General features: G+C 42.9%; 1 protein-coding gene and 1 long non-coding RNA gene across 7 annotated transcripts in view; one reads left to right on the plus strand and one right to left on the minus strand.

The window, feature by feature from the left end:
• On the plus strand, window positions 1-26,485 carry LOC121662394. 5 transcript variants are annotated; one of them, XR_006015273.1, is made up of 4 exons: window positions 1-102; window positions 3,509-4,076; window positions 19,599-20,713; window positions 23,732-26,485. It is a non-coding gene; the product is annotated as an uncharacterized LOC121662394 (long non-coding RNA). The 5 variants fall into 5 exon arrangements; XR_006015276.1 differs by having other exon boundaries at window positions 4,000-4,076; XR_006015274.1 differs by lacking the exon at window positions 1-102 and having other exon boundaries at window positions 2,624-3,666; window positions 4,000-4,076.
• LOC121662391 (neuronal acetylcholine receptor subunit alpha-7-like) overlaps window positions 1-26,567 on the minus strand; it is a 58,062-nt gene that overhangs the window by 29,416 nt on the left and 2,079 nt on the right. Inside the window, exon 2 of one of the 2 annotated variants that reach the window (XM_042023498.1) lies at window positions 11,822-11,961. In XM_042023498.1, coding sequence (XP_041879432.1) covers window positions 11,822-11,961 — 140 coding nt within the window. Of the gene's footprint in view, window positions 1-11,821; window positions 11,962-26,567 lie in introns of those variants that run through there. The other variant, XM_042023499.1, reaches the window with a different exon arrangement.

A 26,567-nucleotide genomic window follows, 5' to 3' on the forward strand; every position in this document is an offset into this window, starting at 1 on the left:
CATATTTAAGAAGAAAATCAAAACAGAGTACACACAGTTTTTCTTCTAGTCAGAGAAGAGAAGGAGGTGAGAACACGTGAGGGAAAACATAGCAACACCAAGGTCAGTGAAAAGGAGGGGGTGGAGGTGCTCCAGGGCCCGGAGCTGAGATGCCTCTGCAGGCCGTGGTGATGGCCATAGTGAAGCAGCTGTGCCCCTGCAGCCCATGGGGATCCACAGGGGATGCAGAGATCCACCCGCAGCCCCTGGGGGAGGTGCCCGTGCCGGAGCGGGGGGATGCCTGGAGGGGGCTGTGATCCAGTGGGAGACCCAGTGGAGAGAGAGGGCCCTGCTTCCAGGCTGGAGCAGCCTGTCCTTGGAGGACTGCACCCCGTGGAAGAGAGACCCACAGCGCAGCAGTGTTGGGAGGACTGTTTGCCCGTGGGGGGGAATTCACATCCCAGCAGGTGTGGCAGGACTGCTGCTTCTGAGAGTGGACCCACACTGGAGAAGTTCACGGAGAACTGTCTCCCGTGGGAGGGACCCCACGGTTTCACAGGGGAACAACTCCTCTCCCCTGAGACGTGGAAGAAAACCTCGGGTGATGAACTGACCAAATCCCCATGCTCTGTCTCCCTGCACTGTTGGTGGGAAGGAGGGAGGGGCTGGGGGGAAAAAGATGTTTTAAGGGCTTATTTTACTTCTCATTATCCTCCTCTGAGTCTGTTAGTAATAAATTCACTTTGCAACTTTAAGTTGAGCCTGTTTTGCCCTTGAAGCGTTTTCTCACTCTCCTTAACTCATGAACCCTTCATTAACTTATTTTTCTCTCTCTGCCCAGCTATGGCAGGGGAGGGTGAGTGAGCGTGGGTACCTGGCGCTGGGCCAGTATCAAAAGTCAGGACACTGACTTTACACTGGGCAGGCATTTGTCCAGGTGTAGCTCTCTTGCTAAGTCCTTTCTAGAGAAGGACCCTGAGGAACCAAGGAAAAAGTGCCTGCTGGGGCTGTCGAGGACATAAGGGCCATGGGAATCTTGAGTTTGAATCCACCCCCTATTAGAGCAAGAGGCATTTCAGAGCCGAGGCGTCTATGGAGCTTTCCCTCTTCGGGGTGGTTTACTGAGCCATGTAACTTTGCATTCTGTAAGGAAATACTTTGGCCTTTGCAGTGGACTGGTTGCCTTGCCTTTCCAGAGCTGCAGAAGAATTGCAAATCCTGCCATCTTTATCAGGACCTGTGTACTGTAGGCACCTCTAAAACATCTTGGCACAGAAAGGAATGTATTTTTCTGTTACATAGACACTCACAAACAAATAACCTGGAGCATGTGTGTGCTTTACTCTATCTCAGGAGAACACTGATCACTTAGCTTGCCTAAGTAAAAGCTAATTATTGAGCTCGGGAAGTGCTGATGGCATTTCCCTCGCTCTGTGTCATTGGTTTATGCAGAAGTGTTTAAAGGTTAGGTGAGAGGATGACTTTCCTCCCAGGAGAAAACTTGAATAACCTATCACACTGCTTTTTCTGTTCAAGATTCCTGCCTTGGCACTGTCAGCCTTGGCAATGACCTTCCCCCTGCATTGGGCTGGCTCTCAGCTCCCATCTTTCTGTGCAGCAAAGCACTGAAAGCAGCCCTGCAAAGATTCTGGTGAGGCTGAAAATGATCAGCTCCCAGAGGTGTTTTTCCATCACTCCCTTGGCTGTCCTCCTGGTTTGCAAATGTTCAGCTCAGACAAATAATTTTGCTCCTGTATTTAAAAACGCTGGAAAAGCTGTCATCACTAGTGAGTGCAACACTTGCTCTCTAAATCCTTCCTGTATTTATCTGGGTCATTTTCTCCCCTTTCTATCTCCAGCCTGACTCCAGTTAATCCTCTGCCCTGGATATCTGCTTATTCCTACAGCCACCTTTGACCCACAGAAAGTGACAGTTTGGTTTGTTCTGGTGCACATGCTGCGACATGTGAATGTTTTAGTTTGGTTTTCTTCTCCCTGCCATAAATTCAAAGCTTACAGTGTATGTACATCTGCCTGCATTGTGCACCACTGCCTGTCAATAGATTCTCCCTTGCCAGGTCAACATCTAAGTGAAATATAACTGCCCTTAGCCACGTAATTACCCAGGCCATATCACGTGGACAAAAAATCCCAAAGTCCTTCCTGGTTCAGTAGTGACATCATATGATTACATGTCATCTTCGTAGCAAGGTATTTATTACCAGGTGACCAGCAGGAGTCATTAATTCTTGCCCTCTCGCAGAGCCACAGAAGTGGAGTTGAATCAGCCACTGAATTATTTCAAAACAATGATCAGAAAAGTCCCAAATTGAACAAGTAACTCTCGGAAGTAATGTGTGACTACTTTGGGACTACTTTGGTTAATTTTTACTTTTTTTTTCCCCACTGTTTTCGTACCTGAAGATCTGAAGACGAGGAGAGAAACAGTCAAGTGACACAAAGACATTGACATGGAAACTTGGAAAGTTTGTTAGCAGAGACACTGATCTTTGAGTGAGATCTTATTCAAAATATCCACTGGAATTGACCAAGCTTTCAAATGCTTGTTGTGAAGAATGAGACAACTCCTAGTAAAAATTAGAATAATTTATTAAAAACAGAAAAATTGAAAAATTACAAAAATTAGCAAAACATAAAAATTTGGGATCCTAGTGGCTCAGGAGGTATGCCCCAGGAGCGCAGGGATTAGAGATCTTCAGGCTTAGACAGCACTGGACCTCTGGTGGAAGAACTTGCAGTGCTGGGCTGACTTTCAGCTAATGCAAAAGTCAAGAAAAAATTATTAAAGGCTCCTTAATAGGAGTAAGGCTTTAACACCCAGCACTAGTGCCCACTACCTCTAATCTGCAGTGGTCTACACTGCGCTGAAGCTTGCTCCGTTATTTTATAGTGCCTTTGCTCCACCCCAGTCCACCCACAGCCCGCCCACAGCCCGCCCACAGCACACCCCTTTGGTCCAAAGTGATTGATGCTGTCCCTTTGACAGAACATCTCTGTCTACCTATAGCTCGTCGTTGTCAGGGGGTAGTATCAGCTGAAGTAAGGGTGGTAACATGCCCTCATTAAGATTCAGGTTGGCGATGGGGCTAAAAATAGCTGTTGGCTGTTAGAAACTGGGGTTTTGGAGTTGGTCCTGGGTCTAAGGTGCAAAGTAGAAACCCTTAAAAAATATATTAAAATACATCTAATACATCTTAAAACATTTGTAAAAGTAGACAATGAACATGGGAGAAACAACTCTTACAGTGTACAAGTGGTTTAAAGTTTGAAAAGGGATTTTTAACTGGGAAACTTTTAACTGGGGGATTTTAACTGGGCCTGGTACAAATAAACTGCTTTGAACAAGTGAAAACACTAATAACAGAACTTGATTTCTGTACCTGGGCTGATGGGTTAACTTTAACATTCAATTAAAAAAATTGTTTAACTCAGAATTAACTAATTAAAGCACTTAACATGCAAAGACCAAGCTAATTAGGGATTTCATATATGACACTTGTATTCTCAGTTTGTGACTGCACAGGCACTCCTTTCCATTGCTGAACCACCAATCTGCACACAATCTTCAGCTGATTATCTAAAACTCAGCTCAAATGCGTTGAATGGTTGAAGGCTCACAGAACCAGTAATTTTGAGGAGTGCCCAGGTTGCCTTGGCAACATTCAGGTAAGTATCGCTGGACAGCCTTTGTATTTCAGGGGTCTCGTTAATAAGATGGAATAAACCTTGCCATGGTAACATCAACTACATAGGAATACCTAAAGTTTAAGTACTTCATCTCAATTCCTTTAACAAAGCACCCTCAGGAGGAAGATGGAAATCAGACAGGAAGGCCCAGAGTCAAGGTGAAAGACTGTGGAGAAAAACAAAAATACAAAGGAATAACATAAGAACAAACACCTACTGAGTATTTTGTTGCCCATCAGCAACACCTTTGTTGCTCAGGGTTTTCTCCTACGAATGGTTGGATGTGATGTCTCATAAGTGTTTTTCATCTAGGGTTGAATCACACTCCCATCTGATGCCACTGGCTTCTGGAGGTCATGCCTTTCTTGGGCCCCCCCTGTGTCGCAGAGGTATGTATTCTTTCACTGTGAGCAAGCAGTGCAGTCTGCCTTTGGTCTTTCCACTGTGTAGCAGCTACTACAAAGGCAGTGTCCCCTGTCTGTAACCACCTGCATTCTTCTCTCCCCGGAAGAGCAGTCTGGGGGAGTGCCCTTGCATCTGTATCTGCTGCTTTCAGCAGTGTCTACTCACTTGCTTTTGAGACAGGAACTTTGCATATTGGAGGTTTTGGCCACTGTCAGAATACATTCCTCCCCTTGCAAGCCCCTGAGACAGGAGCAATCACTTCTGGTGAGAGTGGAGAGTTCAAGAGAACCTTGTACTGGGAGGAGCACACAGCATTGAAACAGGGACTGTTCCAGAGAAGCCTGCAAACACAGGGGTGCCAATCATATTCCTTAGGCTGTATAATGCATGGGTATCAAAGTCCTCAAGAGGTATTCCTTGTGAAAGCCTTGGCTCCCTGTATGTCAGAGACCAACCAGATATGGACGTTAAATGCAAAGGCCTGGATACAAAAGCCACTGCAGCAAGTACTGAACCCATGCATTCCCTAAAGGTGAGATCAGAAAGAAATAAGGGAAGAAATGCCAGTTTCTGTTGCCAGTCAGGGCTTCAGAGTAGGCAGCCCTCCCACTCACTGGCATGACTGGTGACTGAGAGTCTCCTACTTGATTCATGTCTTACTTGCCTTTTCCCCCAGTATTTTCCAATTTTCCCTGTGGTGAAAAAAGGCAGTCTTGTTCTTGCCCTGCCCATGCGACAAGACTTTCAACTACTGCCTGGGGCTGTGGGTACTTGACTTAGGAAACTAATTTTATTTTTCTAGGTTGTATGTTTGCACTAGTCCCTGAAGATCAGGACTCCTGTGAACTGTGACACAATGTAGACACCAACACTGGTCTTGAGACTGTTTAAGTTCCTCCACAAAGACCTGCAAATTGCAGGACTCCCTGTCCCCACAGTTCTCTGGGATCCTGGGATCCTGGGCACCAGCTTTGTCCCACTGTTTCAAAGATACTTCTCATGAAAACGCCAGATGCTGGGTCAGAGGGCCTCACATGGCCTTCCAGCACAGTGCTGCTCTCTGACTGCTTGAATAAACTGACATACATGCTTAGTTCCTGGGGGAAAGGGTGTTATGTCACCATACAAAAGCAGTCAGTCCTCCATTAAAATCCAAAATGATCCACACATAGCATGTAGATGGTTTTTATATTCTCCAGGGTGGATACCTCCTCCTGAAATAGGCCTCCATGTATTTTGCACACAGTTGGCAGGTGCTTCAACAAACAGGACTAGACACAAATCGTTATTCCAGGGTATTAGTTATTAACTGTCTTTTCCAGCATTTGAAATCACAAGGAAAACAGTAGAAGGATGGTTGAGAAAACCAGCCCTGAATACTTATCAGAGACTCACACTCAGTCTATCTGCAAAGTTGCCTTTGCTTTTTCTTTCTATATTTGCATGCTGCTGTGACAGCAAAAAGTAAGGGAATGGAGGCCTGTTTCAAAACTCAAGTGATCTCTTAAAGTCTGTGATCAGGGATAGAAAATGGGAGGAAAGGTTTCTACTGAGAAGCTGAACTCACTGTCTCTCAGGACTCAGAGAAACTAAGAAATATGAGGTTCAAGGCCACCCCAACAGTTTTGGCTTAACTGCTTTAGTGCAAATCCTTGATGCCTCAGATTAGTTACCCAAAATTAAGGAACATACATGAGCTCAAGATCTAAATTCCCACATGTACAAACAACAGAGTACAGTCTTTTCACCAGACAGACAGAAAATTGTTTAATTATCGTGAAATGCCCAAGCTGGATGACCACAACTAAAAATCTCAGAAGGAAATCAGTCTTTCTTTTGCTGGAGCCATTGCCACTAAGTACATCTTGGGGAACCATGCTGAAAGAAAACAAACCATGGAATTGCTGCTCACTAGTGAACTGCTCCCACTCTGCACTGAGTGGGGCAGAAGTCAAATAAAATAAAAAGATGCCAATAAGGTTTAGGTAACAAAAGCTGCATCATAATGTTTCATGCAAGTGTGTGCAAGTAGTATTAGTCAGGAAGCCATGCTACCCATGGTGCTTAACTTCATTGTCCTAGCAAATTCACATGTTGCATGTTTAATTGGTTTAGTGAGACTGGCATTTTGACAATGTCTCGCACATAGGAGACAGCCAAAATAATAATTCATGTCTCAATTAGCCCTGAATTTCCCAATTTTCAAGATCCTCCCATGCTAATGGAGAGGAATTTTATTTTTTCTTCACAGAGTTGAAAATTGGTCACACTAAGTGAGTTCTGTGACCAGGAGAGAGATTTTGGGATTTAACTCTAATGAATCTGTTGGTCTAGAACCCTTTCTGCAATTTTTCTGTCTGGAATTTTAATGACTACTATTCATGATTACTAATTACTGATTTTCAGCTTTTATAACGGTGTCCAGTCTGTTTTTCTTCTCAGTTGCACCATTTTGCATCAGTCTCACTGCTCTTGCAAGATGAGAGTGAAAAAAACTTTGCGGAAATATACATGGTTTGGTAGAGGAGGTCTTTCAAGGAGAAACAGAGTTAAACATCGCTCACAAAAGCTATGCAGGAAGCCCACAAATAAATGCAAAGGCATTATTAGGAAAGGGAAAAAAAAAAAGATACTTTAATCTAGAAGGCCTGAAAGAGTCAGTTGAATGGTCAAGCTTACATTGTTAAAGATATCTATCTGTAAAAGATTTGTACGGGATGTACTACAGGGATTATGGTTTAATCCATTAAATACTGATACTATATTGGGAATAACAAATGAATAGGTGCTTACATGCACAGCATATTTTTATTTGTTTCTTTGAATTACTTGTCTGTTGTTCTGGGTTTACTACATAACATCCAGCATTGATTTTTGTATGTTTGATGGTGCTGGAATGAAAGGTGGGAGCGGATGACCTAGAAGCTATAAGGTCAGTTTAAGAAGGAAGAGGTGAATTAGAGCTAGAAAATAAACCTTGAACTTTCTGGCCTTTCAATACATCTGCAGAAGCAGCCCTAGAAAGCTTATGAAACAAAATAATTTAAAACCAAGGATATCAACTGCTAAAGGCATTCAGATCTGACAAAGACTTTATGAAAAAGCCAACAGTAGGAGGACAGGATGCACCCCAGGGCCAGGCATAGCCTTGCGTCCTGCCTTCTCAACTTTAACTTCTGGCACAGTATACTGACAGGCAGCCTCTAGCTTTGGCAACTCTCACTCAGATAGAGAGCTCCCCAGCAAAGAGGTCTGAGCTCCTGAGGACTGAGTTCAACAGTCCTGTTATTTGATCAGTAGATCACCTGAGAAATGAGCAGGCAGGTGAAGGCAGCTTCAATGTCAACAGATGCCTGCATTTAGAAGTTGTTCTCTTACCAAGCACTCCTAAAAAAAACCTCACAAACCAACCCAAAATAACAAAAAACCCCAACTCCTTTCAGGGCTGTAGTCTCTGATTTAGGGGAAACCAGTGGAAGCTTAAGTTTGAATCCAACATTTTGGTAAGTTCTGGGTACATAAGGCAAAAATATCTGTGCTGCTAAGCTAGTATGCTGCTTATAGCAACTGCACCTGAGTGCTCGGTGAAAGTATGTGAGGATCTTTTCCCTTGTTTTCTGTGAACAGCAAGGCACAGATCCAGTTTTCAGGAAAAAAACCCAATGTCTTTGTTTTTGTTGTCCTACTAAACTATTACATTACCTTGTCTTGCTGGTTTCCAAAAATGTGGAGCAACAATGTAGCAACAACATCTGCAGTTTTAAAGTGAGATTGTTTGCAAGCATGTGATTAGGTTTGGGATAATCCTGCAGTCCCTAGGATGTACAATCATTTTACACACTGTGCAATTGAATCAAAACAGTCTGTAATAAATTTTTCCAGATACAGCATTTGTTTTGGGTTTGCAGCCCAAAATACAGGAAAATGATGTATTTTTTGGCTTCCGGAAGTGCAAAATGATTCATGGATTGTTCGGCATGGTTTCCCACTCGTCACTTCAGTCCCATTTTTGTCATTATGACCTCTGACATTGGCAGCTGGAAGGCTGAACATGAATGAGAAAAGTACTACAGGACTCCACCATATGCAGGGACCTCAACAGCTGTATTTTTTGTTAATAACTTAACAATGGAACCACGTATACACCCCTTCAGATAAGGTCTCCTGCAAATGCCAACAGGAGCAATGAAAACCATCACTCATGATGACAAATAGTTTCCACCTAGCAGGTTCCTTTTACATGGTGCCAATGGAGAATGCTTGCATTTCCTGTGCTGCCGAAAATGTCATGCCCCATTTCTTAATTACACTAGCCTCACCAACTGACTGCACTCTTAGTCAAAATGAGAATTTTTGTTCCAGGTACTCTTGGATGTCTATCCTTGCTTGGGTTGGCAGGGCTTGGCAGTGCCTGACAGTGCTCTGTGGGAGAGATCACCAGCCAGTGCCCTTCTGATGCACAGGGAGTGCCTGGGGGTCAGGCTCCAAGCAAAAGTGACCCTCAGAAATGGCATACACATGAGTCAGCTCAGCATGAAGTTGTCCTTACACACAGAGGACAAGGCAAACTGAACTGAACCCTGCTGTTAAACAGGGGCTGTAACTGTCTCTTTCTGCTCATTTGTTTCCTGAATGTAATGGGCCTGTCATGGCTGTAGTTATGAATTAATATAATTTTGGGGAAAAGTCCGAACCCTAAAGTCCTTCATTTGCATTTGTCTACCACAGCTGTGACAAGAAGAGAACATGTTCTTCTCAGCTTTGAGTATGATGGCTGTCTTTGAATGCTAAAAACCATACATACCCTGTGTAGGCAAATACATGCAAGTAGAAGCAGAAAACCTAATCCAAAGCAGTCATGCTTTGACATTTTCTTTGAATGGTTGTAAGAAGAGGAGGTGAAATTTTAAGTAGTTACTTGTAGTACTGCTTGGAAAACCACAGTGATCTCAGAGCAGTCTTTTCTCTCTATGTAGCAGAGTGCAACTAGATTGGCACCAATGCTGTTCTCAGCAGGCTGTCAGCAGAAGATGAATTTAAGATTAATTACATTTTAATACAGTATGTGTATAAAATAGACGTATGGAGGTACGTCATGGAACCTGTCCCAGATAGAAGTGCTTTAGATGTGATACCAGGTTTTGGCATGGATAAGGCACAAGTTTTTTTGAGGATCAGTGGCAAACCCCTTCTCATTCCCATGCAACAAGGAGATTTGTTTTCATCTTCTTCACATTGTTTTCTCCTGCGAGGAAACCAGAACACGGTCCGCTGTCTCATGCCCATTGCAGTGACTGCTTGCGAAGCATCTCATTGAGTCCAGCAATGCTGTAGTATGCCTTGGCACATGACACTTCACTGCGCATGGAATGCTTGTTTCCTCCCCAGGGAGCATGGTGTAAGAGGTGCCCTCATGCTGGGACCCTGCCTAGCACCCTGCACTTTTACGGTAACAGACCACGCTGGACACACAAGTCCTCAGAAAGAGCAACTTTTCACTTTGTTAATGCATACACTATTGCCAAGACTGTGATACTGTCTAATGTCTTCCCCAAGTGAAAGCTGTGCACCAGCTGCTCTGTCTTCTGCCAGGCAGGGCAGCTGAGGAGGCAGAGTCAACTCACCCCCAGACTCCCATCTGAGTGAACAGAGATGGCCACTTGGTTCGCCTCACAATGTCTCAGCTGATAAAGGTTATCTCCTTTTAGCTTGACTGCTTTTCTTTACATCACTGTGGCTGCAACGAGCCTCCTTTGAAACAGACATTTACTTCAGCAGCTGGGGCAGACAAATGCTGCTGTCTGTCCAGCCAGCAATGGACGATGAGGGGCTCACAAGTACAGTGCTTGTTGCTGGCATATTTCTGCACTGATTCCTGATTTAAAGACCCAGGGGATCAGTGTTTTGTGCATTGTCAGGCTGGTTGGTTTACTTGTTGATGCTACAATGACCTTTTTACTATAGAGACTTGCCTGCCAAGTGATTTTCTGTCCTCCATTGAGGAGACAGGCACGTTTTCACAACATATCAGGTGACTCTGGATGTTTTTTAAAACACCTTGAGTGCAGTTTGCAAGACCACAAGCCTAGGACAGGTCATTAATTCTGATTAAAACTGATTAACATCTAGCATCTGTATTGGGTGCAGAGATGTAGGGAAGAAAACCTTCATTTCTGATAGGTATGAACATTTAGCATACCTACTTCCTATTGTGGACAAACAAAAAGGAACAGTGGAACTAAACTTCTTGTAAGGGACATTGACATAATGTAGATAAAGTGCTTTTTAAAAAATGCCAATTTCCTTACAGGTTGGGTTTCATATGTGAATGTGAAACACAGGTGAAAAATTGTTTTATGTAACTCCGGGCTTTGAAAATGTACAGTCACAGCCCTATGGCTGAAGAGTCCCCTTTAGTACCTGCAACCTTCAAATTAGGTTGAAAGAAAATGCTACAGAAAAAGAAGGGCTGAAGGAAGATCTTTGGAGCTGAGACACCTCTGCTAAACCTAGAACTGCTTGCTGAAATTTACTTGAAATTAGCTGCAGGAAATCTTTGCTCTTCCATTCATGTAGAGGACTGGTTCACAGTACTGATTTCTTCTCTCTTCCAGTTCGATGCAGTTGGTAACATTTCAAAACAGAAAGATGCTTACCCTATCTGGGTGGCTGCTGCCTGCCTCCAGGAATACCACAGCTGACTGGACCTGCCATTTGCATGTTGGGATGCTGGGGGGCTACACCTTCAGGGTCCTGCTTACCTCTCCAGGGAGAGCACCTGGTGTACCACACATTTTCAGAAAGACTGTGAGGGCTTTAAAAAGTTTAAATATTTGAGGCTTCTGTTAATTTACTTTGCAACTGCACAAATTTTTCCACATGTCTCTCTCTATTCCTCATTCCCCCCATAACAGTGACAGGGGATCAGAAACCAGCCCCAAACACTGTTTATGGAAAAGGCAGGATGAAGATAAGAGCACTAGTTTACAAGAGCCTGTTTGCTCTGCTGACAGGGTGAAGATGGTCAAAATTGTTCTCCTGGCTCGTTTTTCTCATATAGATGAAAGAAATCCTGTCTATATATATCACAGTTTATCATACAGAATCCTCTTCATGATGAAAAAAAGGATTTGGATTATTATGTTAAAATTTTCCATGGGTCAAATCTCCAATTCTGTAAAAGCATGTTGTAGTCAAGACAATTAGAGGGCTGTGCCTCCAGGTTTTGCTTTTACGTATTTCTAAGCTCATTTCAGGGCAGACTCATTCCGCTGCAGTGCATGGTAAAAATATGATGGGAGAAGAGGCTAATGCCATTATAATATCTAATGAAAAAGTGTAAGTGCAGTGATAGTAGCTTTGAATGCTGCACATGGTCTTGAGTTATTGCATCCCACACAGCCCTGAGAAGAAAGTATCATTAATAATTTGTAGTAACACATAGCTTCTAATTGATTGAATTCCTTTTTCTGTTTAAAACAAATGGACAAAATATACATAATTAATCTCCTTGAAGCTCAAATTGTGTCAGAAATGGCTGTGCTTTTAGGAGGATATTCACTCCTCTAAAGTGTCAAAGCACGTACTCCAGCATTTAGGGAGGATGCTTAGCAAAAGACAGCCAGCCTTCATTTCTGACAGCCTGATAAAGAGCAAAAGTATGTCTCCTAGATGAGAGATCAAATTTGTTATGCTGAATGGGTGCCACAGAGAAGGGCAAGTAACTTACCACGTCAATTATCTGCAGCAAGGAAAGCTGGAGCTCGACTATGAGTGGTTGGGAGTCATTCACTACAGGTCGTTCCAGACGATTGTAGTTCCTCAGCAGCTCTCTGTACAAGCGTCTCTGGCTTTCACCCTGCTGAGAGACTAGAGCAAAAGAAAGGTGTCTGTCATTCGAGCTGGTCACACTGTGACCATTGCTTGTCTGTTTTGTTGAAAAACCCCTCTTATTAGGTTTGTAATTAGAAAGCAGTTCCCAAAAATATCACCCAAATTCTGCACATTAATGTGACAGACACAGCTTTTCTGCATTATTAAAAAAACCCCACAACCAACTAACACTCTTATTCATTACTAACATTCAGAAACTACTGAACAAAATTTGGGGCTCTGACTGAATGTTCCCATTTCTTGGAGTTCCTCTTGCTGATGGTCAGTAGAGTTGTGGCTGCAAAACCACCAGCTTCCTGGAAAGCAGTCACAGTTCTTTCATTTGCTTGTTCTTATTTCCTAGAGACTGGCTACTGTGAGCCAGCACTGGTATTACATAGACAAACTGTGCTTTTACTGAGTATTGGTAACAGGTATCCTTATGTCTTACAGCTGATGTATCAAGCTTTTTTCTATGCTCAAGAAATACTAACAACCCTTCTTCATATCCTCTTCAGTTTTGTGTAGCAGTCTTTCCAGGCTTTGGGTTACTTCCCTTGACTTTTTTCATTCTGATGGCAGCACACTTTGTTAACACCTCCTGAGGTGGTGGTATGAAGGCTAGAGTATCTGACAGCTGTTACAGTGACACTGAATTTCTGGTAATACATGCTTAACTCAGTTTCCACTGGGAACAGACTCCACATGAAGCTGTCATGCAAACAACTGAGCATGTTAAAGATAAGCAGAATTTCAGTCTATGCCTAATTTCCAAGATGCCCTAGTTCCCAACTTTGGGGTGGGTGTAGAGAGCATCCATCTAACCTGCATGACCAGGCTTCCTTTGCCATGACAACTGTAAATGGTGAAGGTTTGGTTAACTTCCCTCAGCAAAGCAAGCAGTTTGCTGGGATACACTGCTCAGAACCCTGGTTCCCCCAAAACTGTGTAGATCTTGGTGCTGTGACTAGTGGCAGACTGAGTTCTACTTAAGAGCTGCACCTAAGAGAGTAAGGGTCATGGACTGCAGGTTCCCTGAGGTCAAACCAGTCCTGTCAGCATGAGTGTGTATTCTCTGAACTGTGTAAATTCAATTCCTGGCAGAGAATCTGCACTCTAAATCATTATTACTTTGGACTGAAGCATTTTTCATCCACTGCAGCTCCCAGTCTCTGTGTGTGATGGTTTTTTACCACTTGATTAGAGCTCTGCACATTGAGACCAAAACTTCTCTCACAGAAGTTGTGATGAATATTTTCTTGACAGTGCAAACAAAATATAACAACCCATTCGGCCTTCCCAGTCTCTTACTGTGCTTAGCAAACCCTTCAAGACTGAGAAAAGTTGCCCTACAACAAAGCAGACAAGCCTTTTAAAACTAATAATAAATTAAGTTTATAAACCCTTCACAGGTCTGTTTAACTTGTGTTCTCTTCATTTTTGCTGATACTCAAGGGAGCTTTTTGACTTTCTAGCATGGCAGTGCCTGGTAAACAAGAAATAAGAGTATTTTGATTCACTTGGTAAATTACACCATCACATCAATTTCATGGGGCCTCTCTCTGCTTGTGTAATACTCTACATGATCATAGGCACCCAGAGGAGCAGATGCTGTAAGCATTCCTTCAATACCCCTTGCTGACACCTCAGTATTGGATGCTATGTTTTCACCAATGGCAAAAAGCTCTGACCACAGGATCTCTCTTTCACCATCTTAAGTAAGCTTCCCTGCTTATTTAAGCAGTGATTTGTCCTCTGTTATGGCCTTTCCAGTGCCTCAGCAGGCCCAGACTGCATTATAAAAGTCTTGTGTGGAAAGGAAACCCGTGAAAATCACCACACATTTTACTGTGGAAAGAGGCTCTGTGTTTGGAGCGTATTTGCTGTCCTTTCACTCACCTACCCATCCATGTTCCTGTGCTTTAGGGAAGAAATGACTTCCTGAACTATTGCTCTCATCTTGAGGACTTATGTAATACTTGTCTTTAACCTTTCTTTTAAACTGGCTGCCTCAGCTTTTACAAGGGAAAAGTGTCCTTCACTGGTCTCTGGACCCAACTGGGCGGCTGCATGGTGCATTGAAGCAGGCCCCCAAGGGAGGTCTGACTTGCAGAAATCTGAGCATAACTCTTTGGAAAGCTGTCTTTGCACTGTGTGCTTCATCCATGCTGAAGCTGTGAGGTGAAGTAGCCCAGAACTGCACCTAGTTTTCCATCCTTTCTTCCACTCTCCCCTCTGTAATGTGATCCTAATACTTTGCAATCTCTTGTATTTGAAATTGTTAACATAGTTGCAGCTGATCTATTCTTAGTCTGCCGAGCTGGCATTGGTGACCACATATTTGTGTCCTGCATGGTTTTGCTTACAAAATGACATGGATTCAGAAGCGATGGAGCCTTGGGGTGTCCTGGCAAATAGCCATAGCAGCTGTTGGTACCACAAAGAGCTGGCTAGCCTAATCACACTGCCATTGCTCTGCTACAGCTGCTTTGGAGAAGGGAACTGAGGTGGATGTCTAGTCTGACTTGTATGTTCACAGACTTCTTCTTTAAATTGTAATTTTCAAATACTTAATGTTTCATACTCCAGAAAGATTTCTGCTTTTTTCCCCTACAATGTTTGTGCTAATGCACTGTGACACTACAACTCTGTGTGCTAAATGGAGTGCTTGCTGGCAGTGGGGAAGCCTGAATCTCTCAGGAGTACGTGGTAGAATAGGTTTTATCACTGACTACTCCTCAGTCACAGAAGTTTAACCAAAAGCAGTGGGACTACCTCATCTTTTCAACTAGGTTAGATGACGCATGTCAATATTTAAAACTGCCAAGTCAGTCTCCAAAAACCAGTGCCAGACTTACTTGCCTATGTATATTACTGGTAAGTAAAAGTAACTGGCAAAGGGCATGATATTTTGTAGGTAAAGGATCTGAGAGTTTTTATGACCCACTGCCTCTGATAGTGTCTACCTTATTTCTGAAATATCTTTGAAGCAGTAGGAAAACATACAAACTCATTAAAATTTGAGGGAAGAGCAGTGTATGGTGTGTACCTCAAGTTTAGCAAGACTTTTGACACCATCTCTGAGAAATTCTCACAGACATTTGTCTATGCCTTACAGGCAAGATAAGTGAACAGTGAAGTGGACAGAAAAGTGGCTGAACTGTCAGGCTCAGAGGGTTGTAGCCAGCAGCAAAAAGTTCAGCGGAAGGCCAGCCAGTGGTACTTCAGAGATGGATACTGGGGACAATGCTATTTAACATGGTTATGAATGATGTGACAGACAGCACCGTTAGCAAGTTTTCAGATGGTACAAAACTGGGAGGAATGGATGATACAGCACATGGTTTTCTGCCACTCAGATGGACCTTAAAAAACTGGAAAAATGCCTGACAGGAACCTCATGAAGTTCACTGAAATAAAGTCTGAAGTTGTTCTGCACCGGAGGAGTAATCCCAGGTACCAGGCTGGGGGCTTGCTGGCTGGTGAGCAGGTTAGCAGGAAAGCCCCAAGGAACCTTACAGGTACCAAGTTGACTATACGCCAGCAATGCACCCTTGTAGCAAAGGTCACCAGCATCCTGAGCTGCAACAGGAAGAGCCACACAAGTAGGTCAAGAGAGGTGATCCTTCCTCTCTGCTCAGCACTGGTGATACACACCTGGAGTGCTGGATCCAGTGCCGGGGCTTATCAGTGGAAAGGAGACATGGAATTACTAGACCAAGCACTGGATTGTTCCTCAGGATTTATTCTTGGATAATCTGAAGATGTTCCCTAAACTGCTCCTGGAGTTTGCAGACAATTGGGAGGCACAACGCAACCAATCCCCTGATGGTTTTATGAAGAGCTCTGTGGAAAGCAGTTACTTTAGTAGTCATGGACTACATTAAACTTTTAAACACCTCTCTGAATTCCCTCCGTGCTTCTGCATGTGCAAAGACGGCTGCAAGAGTCCCATTGATTGAATGACATGACCTATAAAGTGCTACCAATCTTTTGAGAATACATGCTACAGTTGCGTTTCATCTTTCTTTCCAGGATGTAATTGCTGAGAATTGCACAGCAAGGGAACCTGCAGCTAGGTCTGGCCAGATTATCCATATGGCATCCCCAGGAAGGACAGATGCCCTCTCCTTTCTAGGAGCTGTGCTGCCATGTCTGGTCTTGGCTGGTTGATTTTCCTGCTCTGCTTTGCACGCCAAGGTCCCCATGCTATAAGGCAAGAGTCCAGCCCTTCCAGTTCCCCGGGTCTGTTCACAAAGTGGTCAGCTTCTTAACTGAGAATCCTGGTGTGAGACACATTCTGGCTTGCTGTGCACAGTAACGAATAATGAAACATTAACAAGATGATAGGTAGCAGACCATGAATTTCCACTAGTTTTTCAGCAATGGTACCTGCATTATCAACCATTCCACTTCTGTTTCATGGTGCTGCTCCCTGGTTTTGTTTTCATGATCTCTCAACTTTTTGAGGGGGGCAGCTGCTAGCTGTTTTCTAGCCATTGCTCATTTCTTTATACAGAGACCTGAGCCTGGATACACAAGTTAGAATTTTATTCATACAAGATTATTGGTACCTGAAGTGGTTTCCAGACAAAATACCATATTCTTTCCATATCACTTTATACTAACATATATGCACTCTAACTTCCCTCTGAATTAGAAGATGTCTCAGTTTTATTCTTGTTTTTGAAGACAGTTCCTAGAATCATCTTCATATATAATCTTTTTAAAGTATATGATAAGATACAATCAACAGCATACTTCTGGTCCATCACATTGTTGCTTTTATATATTTTTCCAATATATTGGAAAGTATTTTTATGAAGTATTTTTGAATACTTCATAAAAGGTCTCAAACTGCAGATACTGTGGTTGTGACATTTATTTACTCCCCTTGTACCTTCTGCAGGTATTTCACCATATCTATATCACTTTTTTCTCCCTGTACTGTTACTTTGACATGTACCTTTTGTTTAGGTTTATTTGTTTGTTTTACTGTTTCATAAAAGAAAATGAGTGAAGTTCTGGCATTTAAAAAAACCCAAACACAATAGTGCCATTATACTGTGAGGTATTGTTAAGTTTAGTTGTGTAATGATTGTATTTAACTTTGTTATAACTGGAATATTTACAGAGGAAAAATCCATTAAAAACTACTGTTATCAGAGCTAAATCCTAGAACTTTAAACTGTTTGCCTAAAACCTTCAGACTCCTCTGCCACTGCTCCTCTTCTATTATTTATTTTCTTTTTAGTTTATCACTGTACTTCTGTAGGGATTTTTAGCTATTGCTTTCAAAATCCAAATAGAATGATCACAGGAAGACATACACACACACAGACACAATATCCAATAATGAATTATGAGGGAAGTAACATGAGATGTATAAGGAAAAAAGCAAGTTGTTTCACAGACAATTTCATTCGCATAAAGAACTGCAATGGCAAGAGCACTTAGAAAATGAGGCATAGTCTAATGATTTGGAAGCTACAAAAACAACTTATTTTGAATATTTTGCAGATTTTTAAGAATGTAAAGCATGTCACTGCCATATGTCACTTAATCCCCAGAGACACAGATGTGTCCCATCTACTTTTGTTCTTATGTGCAGCATTGTTACTTTTATCTGTGGCTGCAAATGCATTATTCCTTTCAATGCCCTTTAAAATGCATGCCATCATGCCTTCAGGGAAGAGGATTCACATAAGAAACAATGGAATCACATCAGCTATCTCCGCCCTGTGTGTGTCTGTGTGTGTGTGTGTATTTATGTGTTGTGTATTTTAATATTTCCCTCATTTAAAACCTCTTTTTAATCTACTTCCCTTCTGGGTAATCTTTGACTCTAATATTTGTCTCTCGCTATGACGATTGTTTCTGCATCTTAAACACAAAATTCATCAGATACCCAGAGGAATGTGAGAAATGACACTATTTCCTAGGCAAGGAGGACCTAATATTCCTGAAACTGGTCATTTCTGTTCTTTCATAGCAGATAAAGAGTTCCCAGCAGTGATGGGTATTAAAAAGGTATCCTAGGAAAGGTTTCTTTTTAAAGACTCTAGGTACATGACAACATGTTAGAACTATGTAATGAAAGGATGGGCTTATATTTTTGGTCTTACTGGCTTGGTGCAGGTGTTTTAAAGGCTGAGTTATGAGTTTAAGGTAGAGAGACACACTTTAACGTATTAACAGTGGGATACTTCTCAAACATGTCATAATTATCTAAACTGCCTCATTACTCCAGGTCAGAAACATAACTAACTCTTGCCAGTAAAGGCAAAAATGTACTTTCAGTGTAATGCTAGTTTACATTAGCTCTATGTAGTGCAAGTGTTATTACTACAATAGTAGACGCAGAGGGAGCACAGGAGGAGGAATTCGAGCAGTGATGAAGAGAGGGACTCCCCTTGCTGCACATTACAGAGCACTGTGGCTGTCTAGAGGTGACCCTTGTCAGCCATCCTGGGATTTGTGGAGAGGAGTAGTAAGGCAAAGGAAGTAGTAGGAAGGCAAAGGAAAGAAACAAAACTGTAACATAAAAGCAAGATACCAGTGATATGGTCATCAGCATACTGGAATGGGCTTTGCACTCCCTGCTGCCACTGGCTTGCAGAACATCTTGTCACATGCCTTCATCTCTACATGTTTCAAACCAGTTAACCCAGGAAAAGCCCTTCTTGGGGAAAGCACTATGAAATTCACACTCCAAGTGCCATCAATGAGGCAGCCGTGGCAATACGCACAGCATTCACAGATGGCTCTGAAAAGGGTCAAGTCAGTCTGCACCTCCCCATCAAAAGCCCACTCTACACCATGCCAGGCACATGTGGAGAGCACAGATCTGGGAAAGTCGTAAGTGAACCAACATGTGTAATAATAATTTCTGTGGAAACAGATAGGCAAGTCTGATTAGGCTGAGAAAACAATAGGCAGGAGGAGTTTTTTTTCCTAAACCCAGTGCAGATAATAGCAGTGATAGAGCCTGCAGTGATGTTGTGGTTTAACCTCACACTGCAATTGAGTACCACGCTGTCATTTGCTCACAATCTCCCCCCCTGCAATGGGATGGAGAGAAGAATTACAAAAAAATTACAATAATAACATTAATGAAACATAATAACAATAATAATAACGAGGATGATGATGATGATGATGATGAAGAAAAGGGAGACAACAAAAAGAGAGACAGAAATAAAACCCAAAGAAGAGAAATGATGCACAATACAATTGCTTGCCACCCACTGACCTGTGCCCAGCCCACCCCTGAGCAGCAATCGGCTTCTTCTGGTTAGTTTCTCCACTTTATGTACTGAGACATACTAACTTCCCAGGAAGAGAAAAATAAATAATTTTGTCCCAAGATGCAAAGAGAGCAAAGATTCCAAGAGCTATTCCTTAGTCACAAGCATGTTCTCTTTTTTTGTGGTTCAAAGGTGAGGGAGGGATATTGCCTCTAAACCATTGCCTCAGTGTGTTGCTGATGAAGCAGTGGTAATAGGGTTTAATTTATCTGGGCAATGCAGAGGACAGGCTGGAGTGGAAATGATACAGACAATAATACTGTGAAAATGAACTGCCCGATGTGCTCAGAGATGTTGCAGTGCTTCTTTCCCTTTTTTCTTCTGCAGTGCTCATCAGCTGGTTATGATCCCAGAGACGGCTGGTTTCCCAAACTGAACTTCTGCCTTGCCAGCCGGCCACCTGTACTTGAATAGCAAATCTAAGCAGCAAAGGAATTGAGGATGCAATAGGCAAGGCTAGAGATGGCTTCTCCTGCCTTTTTCCTGCTTCACTCAAGCCGCAGCTGTTGCCCATGAACAAAGTGCGGGCTCCACTGGCTGCAAGGCACAGTCAAGGCACAAATGTCCAAAGTGAACATGGATCTGGGAATGCAAAGAAAGTTCCAAGTCTGTCTTTACAATATCAGAACTCAAATGCTGGATAATGAGAAACATAGTGTAAGAGCCCTCTGAAAAGGATGGGGGTTAGTCTGATGAAAATTTTGACTGCACCTTGAATAGTTGCTAATTTGTTCAGTGCTTAGTACGTGAACTGGGAAATATGGAGATCCATTTTCCTAAATCTGAAAGAGTTTCTCACTTGGAAAGGAAAACTTTCATAACATACCTATAGATGAGGTGGGAAAGAAGTCTGAGGCTTCAATGGTCGATGTCTTCAAAGAGAAAGGGATGAAGGGGTGTGAAAATTCTCACCAAGGAGTCTGAATTTATTTCACATTGAAGAGAAAAGCTGCTTCTAATACTGTCTTGATGAGGTAAATGACTGGCTCTGAGCAAATTTGACTTGAGACCAATCAAACAAGGTTTGTGGAGGTCTGACTTAGGACACTTGAAACTGTATGTGCTATGCTTTGGCGGACTCAGTCCAGATTTTTTTATATGTATATGAAGTGGCTTAAAAGCTACATCTCATTTTTTGTTTGAATTTTTTTTTCCCCAGACTTTAAAGGTAACAAGATTACAGTGACAGCTGAGTGTTGGTTAGCCTTGATCTGTTTTCAGAACGCTAGATGATACTGTCTTTTCCTTGGATACATGGCTCAGGTCCCGGTTTTGTTGGGATCAGTGGGTATATGAAGTATTGGTCTCTCCCTGCTGCACCCTGCCAGCCAAACCTGCATTGGCTCAGTCACTCATCCTGACTAAGAGCAGAAATGAACCACAGTGAAACTGAGGTACTGAAGAGCGGAAAGGACTCCACTACTAAAGAAGTAGTAAAGTAGGTATGTTTTATTCCAGCGCTGGGATGCACGGGGGATCGCTCCTCCAAAATCATGCATGCCGACAGCTGCATTCAGCTCGGTATTTACCGGGTTACAAGTTCCATATTCATTAAGTTTCGCAGCACGCCTATACATATTCATCACCTAGCCCCACCCAGCCTCGCTTCGTATTATAATGAACCCAAAAGTCATTTACATCCGCGTTGCGCTTGCGCAGTGTTGTTTGGCGGTTTTGGTAGGGGTCTTCCGAGGGTCTTTTTGATGAAGTCAGGAAGTCTTCCTCATCCTGAACTTTTCACCTTTCTCCCCTGCACATGCTCTTTTGTACCCCTGGCCTTTGAGACTGGTTTGAGCTAGTTCGCAGGATATCTGTTTGAGACTCCCCCTGGTTTTATCAGAGGTCTCTTATCTTTTCTTCCTGCCCTGGTATGCTGACCAAGCTAGATGCATTGTTTCTGACAAACTAATTCACCTGCTTCCCATTCCCCTGATTCAGTGCTTCTAGACAATGATGATCTGGGGAGCCTGATTTTGTCCTGTCTTTACCCTGTTGATTTTAAGCTTTGGTAACTTCAGTCTAATGCTCCTGAATTATGTCAGTGCAGACAAAACAAAATTAAAACAAAACTGGTGCCCTGTGTGTCCAGGGGGAGCATGATTGTCATCCTGTAATACAGTAGCAATACCTGCAGATGGGGGATGCTTGGTCTCTGAGTGAGACCAGAATGAGCCTGAAATCCAGGAAGTGATCCTGTGCTGCCTGGGCTGCCCTCTTGTATTCCCCAACAAAGACTTCCTGAGTCTGCTAGAGCATTTTGACCCAAAGGTGAAATCATTTGCCCATTTGACAGAGGCCTCCTTTGGAGAAAGATGTCTCTTCTCCTTACCCACAGACCTGTTTCCCTTAGATTTACCCTTTCCCTACCCTACTGCCCCCTCTTTGACATCATCAGGCAACACCTAAGTAGATCTGATGGTGCCAGGAGTGCTGAACTGCTTGAGCTGAGATACCAATCCAATAAATTTAAATGATAATTGGTGACCCTAATATCTTCGGAAATTACATTAGAAGGCTTAGACCTTGAACAAAATGCTACTGCAGACAGTATGCATCAGGACAGTTGTTTGGTTATTCTAGAAAGGTAAATCTTTCACTTGGAGCTCCTGGAGCTGCCCAGTTGCCTTTCATGTATTGTATGTGAAGCCTGAACATGAACAGGTTCAATTCAGTGTTTCTGCCTATTTGCCAGCTGAAACAGTGCGAACTGCAAACTACCTAGCAACTTCTGATTTAAGTCTTGATCTCTTCTTCCCATTGTTACAGTTTCTCAAGCTGGATTTCAGTTTGCTGACTACCTTTCTAAAATGACACAATATTAAAGGGAAAGCACTTCATCAATTGCCATGACTGCTCTATCATTTCTGCAGGCTCTTAAAAAAAACCCTGCACAAGATGGCTAAGAATTATGTAATGTATTATCTGCATCATTATATGACTTCCTGTGTTTGGTTTTTCCCAAATGTACTGACTCAGAGGCAATGAGAACATTAAGCAGCATCATTCTCTAAAGCCAGCCTGTGCTCAGTGAGGCCCACTGCAGGACATGCAGTTAGCTCTGTGTCATGAAGCCTTTCATACGACAGCACTGATCCCTTGGAGTGAGTGGAGTGGAGGCCACTGAGACAACAGGCTGCTGTAACACAGCAGACAGATTAGAGATAAAGAGATATTATGCCTTTGATCCGCTTGGAGATGAGAAAACAAGGGGGAGTTCTTTTGGCTGCCTTCAGGTTCCATGAGGAAGGGTTCCATCATGAAGAAGGCAGGCTCTTCTGGGAGGTGCACAAGGACAGCACTGGTTAGATAAAGTTGCATGATGGAGCACTCCCACAGTACTAAGGAAGCCTTTTTTTCCTCAAGGGTACTCTGCACAGGGGACACCACTGTCCTTGGAGATGTCTGCAGCTTGACTCTTCAGACAGCAACCCAATAGAGAAGAAGGGTTGGCCTGGGCAACCTCTGGAAGTCCCTTCCAGCCAAATTATTCTACCACTATATGAATCTGTATAGACAGACCCTCTCTCACCTCAGCTGCCACAGACACATCTTTTCCAATTTACAACTTAATTTTCTCCCTTGGCATGGTGAAGATCTAAGTGACCAGTGATGCTTTTCCATGTAACCACAGCTGAGCTTCAGGGAACACAGTGTACTGTCTTAGTCCAATCTGCAAACTGACTTCAGCCTCTTTGAGCTCTCAGTGAGAAATGAGACCTCCTCAAGCCTGCCTTTCTTCTAAGTAATTTTTCTGTCCAAATCTATGTTGCAGTAAGAATAGAAATGAGGACTATGGCTTTCTCTTCAACATTCTGGAAATGGTGCTGAAAATATCAATTTCTGAATGGTGATAAGGTTTTCAGATATCTGTTTCAGCACTTCATTAAGCACAGATTTCCTAACTGAGCAAAGCCAATTGATAGCAAGGCAAGACAGAGACCTGCACCTCACTGTTTTCATGCCTAAGTACTCAGGTATGACCACAGGTTCTCCTTCCATTGAAATTTACTGATTTAATTGCAAGCCCTGGCAGGGGAGATTTTTACTTCCAAACACTTCACCTGATTCTGGTCTCAGCCTTCTCATCAGCTGTTTTGCTCAATGCAGGAAGTATTTGATAAGCAAAATTCTTTCTTCAAGCCGTATTTTCTCAGGAGTGTGTTCTAAAACAGCAATAAACTCCTGTCTACCTTTCTCATTCCCCAGGGTGATACTGATTGCCAGTGCTAGCCCTACCTGTCTCAGTCAGATCGGATCTCTTCCTTAATTAGATTATGTAGGATCTCTACATAGTACACATCTTCAACCAACCATGTCAGGACTGATACAAAGGGTTTTGATCTACTTTAATCACACCCTAGAGCTGAAGAGACTGTATCTCCCTCCTTGCTTGTCATATACAAATGAAATTGTATATGCTACCACCATCACTAACTCATGTTCTTTTCCATATCCCTTAGGAAAATAAACCAGAGAGAAAAAGAGTTCTGAAGCTGTCTTTAGGAAATGAATCCTCTGCCTGGAATGGGAACTTCTGCTCTGAGACCATCAGAAAACCCTCTGAGCTGGAGCAAGGCTGAAGGCTCCCAATGTGCCATCTGGTATCATCCCAAAGACCAGATGGGTGCTACTTTCTCATGCACTGTATCTGCTTCTGGATCACTTCCTACATGCAGAGTGCTATACCAATAGGTGCATATAACAATAGGCACTGGTGATGTCACAACCCAGGTGCATTTTCTGGATCTTCCCACTTTTTCCAGTGATATTTGAGAAGAGCTACCACAAGATTTAGCTCAGATCACTATCAGCAAATGTGCAGAGAAATACCTCCAACTTTCCTGGAGCTTGGGCCAGCTCCACTGTCGCAGCTGTGCCTATGATAATACAGATCAGCCTTAGAGCTGTGCCAGTGAATGCACATAGAAGATTAGTGACTGAACACAAGGTCTGGTTCATTGAACTGAAAAGTCAACCTCAAGAAGCAAGCATGTACAGCAAGTTACTGTAGCAGACAGTAATTCAGAGGAAATAGGGAGTTGCCTAGGACTCTGCCTGCCTGTCTTAAATGTATTGACACATATCAGTGGCACTAGCACTCTTGATCAGAGCATATGTGCGTGTGCCATGGACAAGTGCACTGACTCCCTCTGGCTCCATGCATACATGCTCTCAGCATTCAGAGGGATCAGCCCTGGTGTCTGCGCTATTAGATATTAAAAGAATGGCAGGGATCTGACAGCAATTTCCCATCTCTGCAAGTTGCACGTGTGGCATCTTTTTATGCCATCAATATGGAAGAAAAGACCTACCAGTACAAGCTAAGGCCTAGCTCATACCTTTTCTATTTTAAGTATGTTTCAGCTGTATTGTTATCTTTGAAATTGTATCATTCAGTGCATCAACATAGAGAATGTGGAGAGCTGAGGTGAATACAACCTTCAGATCTCCAATTAAGGGTATGAAAGATTCTAAATTATCTTTCACACCTGGTTCTACTGTGATAACAGTTATGAGATGTAAAAGTAGAGCTACTTCACCAACCAATGACATTACACTGTACTCTATTATGGCACAGGAATCCTTTTATCTGTTCAACTGTGTCTCTTTGGAGTAAATGAGTTTGATTAACACACGTCACTGCAGCTCCATCAGCCCTACACAGCCAAGGCCTGAAGTTTAGACTCCCTATACAGGTATTTAAGTAACATTCTTTGTTTTTCCTACTACACAGATCTCTAAACTCATGTCACCTCAGTCTAATTAGATCACATTAGAGAAATTATAGCTTGGCAGCAGAACCTGGCCTTCCAAGGCTGTCTTGCCAATGCTTCTGCTGTTGCAGAAACAGCACCTGCTTGCATGGAAGTGAACCAAGAAATTTGTGATGATTTGCTCCTAGAGGTCATCAGTTGTGTTCTGACATGATCACTAGAGCTCATGGAAATAAGCAAAGGTGTGAGAAAGCACGAAATGGGTGTAGCACAGCTATCCAACTCTGTATTATGAGTGAGCCAAATAAAAGCTGCTTTAGACCAGCTGAGTACACCAAGTCAGGCTGAATTACTTCATCATTTACATCTTTGAGCTGGTTAGCTCACTTGCAGCATCCCCTGCCACAGGATTTATCTCATACAGCTGAGCACTTATATTCCCACCAGACTGAAGAAGAAGGTCGCTGTCCTCAGTTTGCCTTTGGCTTTGTTGGGCTTTTCAAAGCCATATGGCCAGATATGACCCTGATGGCAGTCTGTACAGAGCAAAGAAACACAGAGGTCTGACTCTGCTCTGTGTGGCACGCGGGCACTGTAATGGTCTCACTTGAGAAATAAAAAAGGATATAAAGGCACAGAAATTGGAATATATGGTTTGACTGGAGACTAGCCAGGTGTGTGTTTAACTTCCCTAGCTGTTCAAACCCTGTAGATGCCTGTGCCCTGAGCTGAAAGTAACTCCTCAGAGAGGCTACGTGCCTTTGTGGTCACTGCAACATGTTTCTCAGAACGTCCTTGCAGGGCTGTCTGCACTTTATCTCTCAGACTGCACCACACTCAAAAAAAGGGAGAAGAAATGGGTCTGATCCCTCCTTTCCAATCACTCCCTGAACCAGGGTTTTCAAGTCCCTCCACCCAAGGTTGTTAGGTAGCTGCTGAAACTCACTGGGTCCTTCTACATTCTGGGTACTCCTTCAAGGATTGTCCCCAACCTGGAAGGGATGTCTGACCCTGAGAGATTTCACCTGGGATCTAGGAAGGTTTAAAACCAGTTTCCTGATTTTCCTAATGCCCATGTCCAAAAAGTGCATCACCAGTTGTTCAAGAAGGAGGGCTGCAATGACCTAGCTTAAATGACATGACTACTGGGGCTCCTAGAATTATTCCAAGTAGAGTCAGGTTGAAGCAGACAGTTGAGGAAAGTACTGGAAAAAAACCTGAGCTCTTCATGTGTTGTTTTGTTTGGTTTTTACCTAGTTTTTGTCACAACTTTCCTGTTAAGCAGCCCTACAGGAGTTTTCAGTACTTGATAAACTGTTATAAACAATGTTGAAACAACTCAGCACTATGCAAGAGTGACGTTAGTTATGATCTGAATTTGCTGTGACTTCCATGTCGGTGAATAAGGTATCCAGGGGAAGTTCATCTGGAGCTACTGTTAAAAAACTCTGCTACTGATAACATGCTAAGATCATCTTGACTAAAAAACTCTGCTACTGATAACATGCTAAGATCATCTTGACTTTTTTCTCTTCTGCCCCAGCTGGTCAATTCCCAGGTCTTTCTGGGCATTTTTTCCCCT

Source organism: Corvus kubaryi, unplaced genomic scaffold, assembly GCF_017639235.1.
Source record: "Corvus kubaryi isolate FWS band 111438036 unplaced genomic scaffold, C.kubaryi_AGA036_p1.0 37249, whole genome shotgun sequence".
In the NCBI taxonomy this organism is placed as follows: domain Eukaryota; kingdom Metazoa; phylum Chordata; class Aves; order Passeriformes; family Corvidae; genus Corvus; species Corvus kubaryi.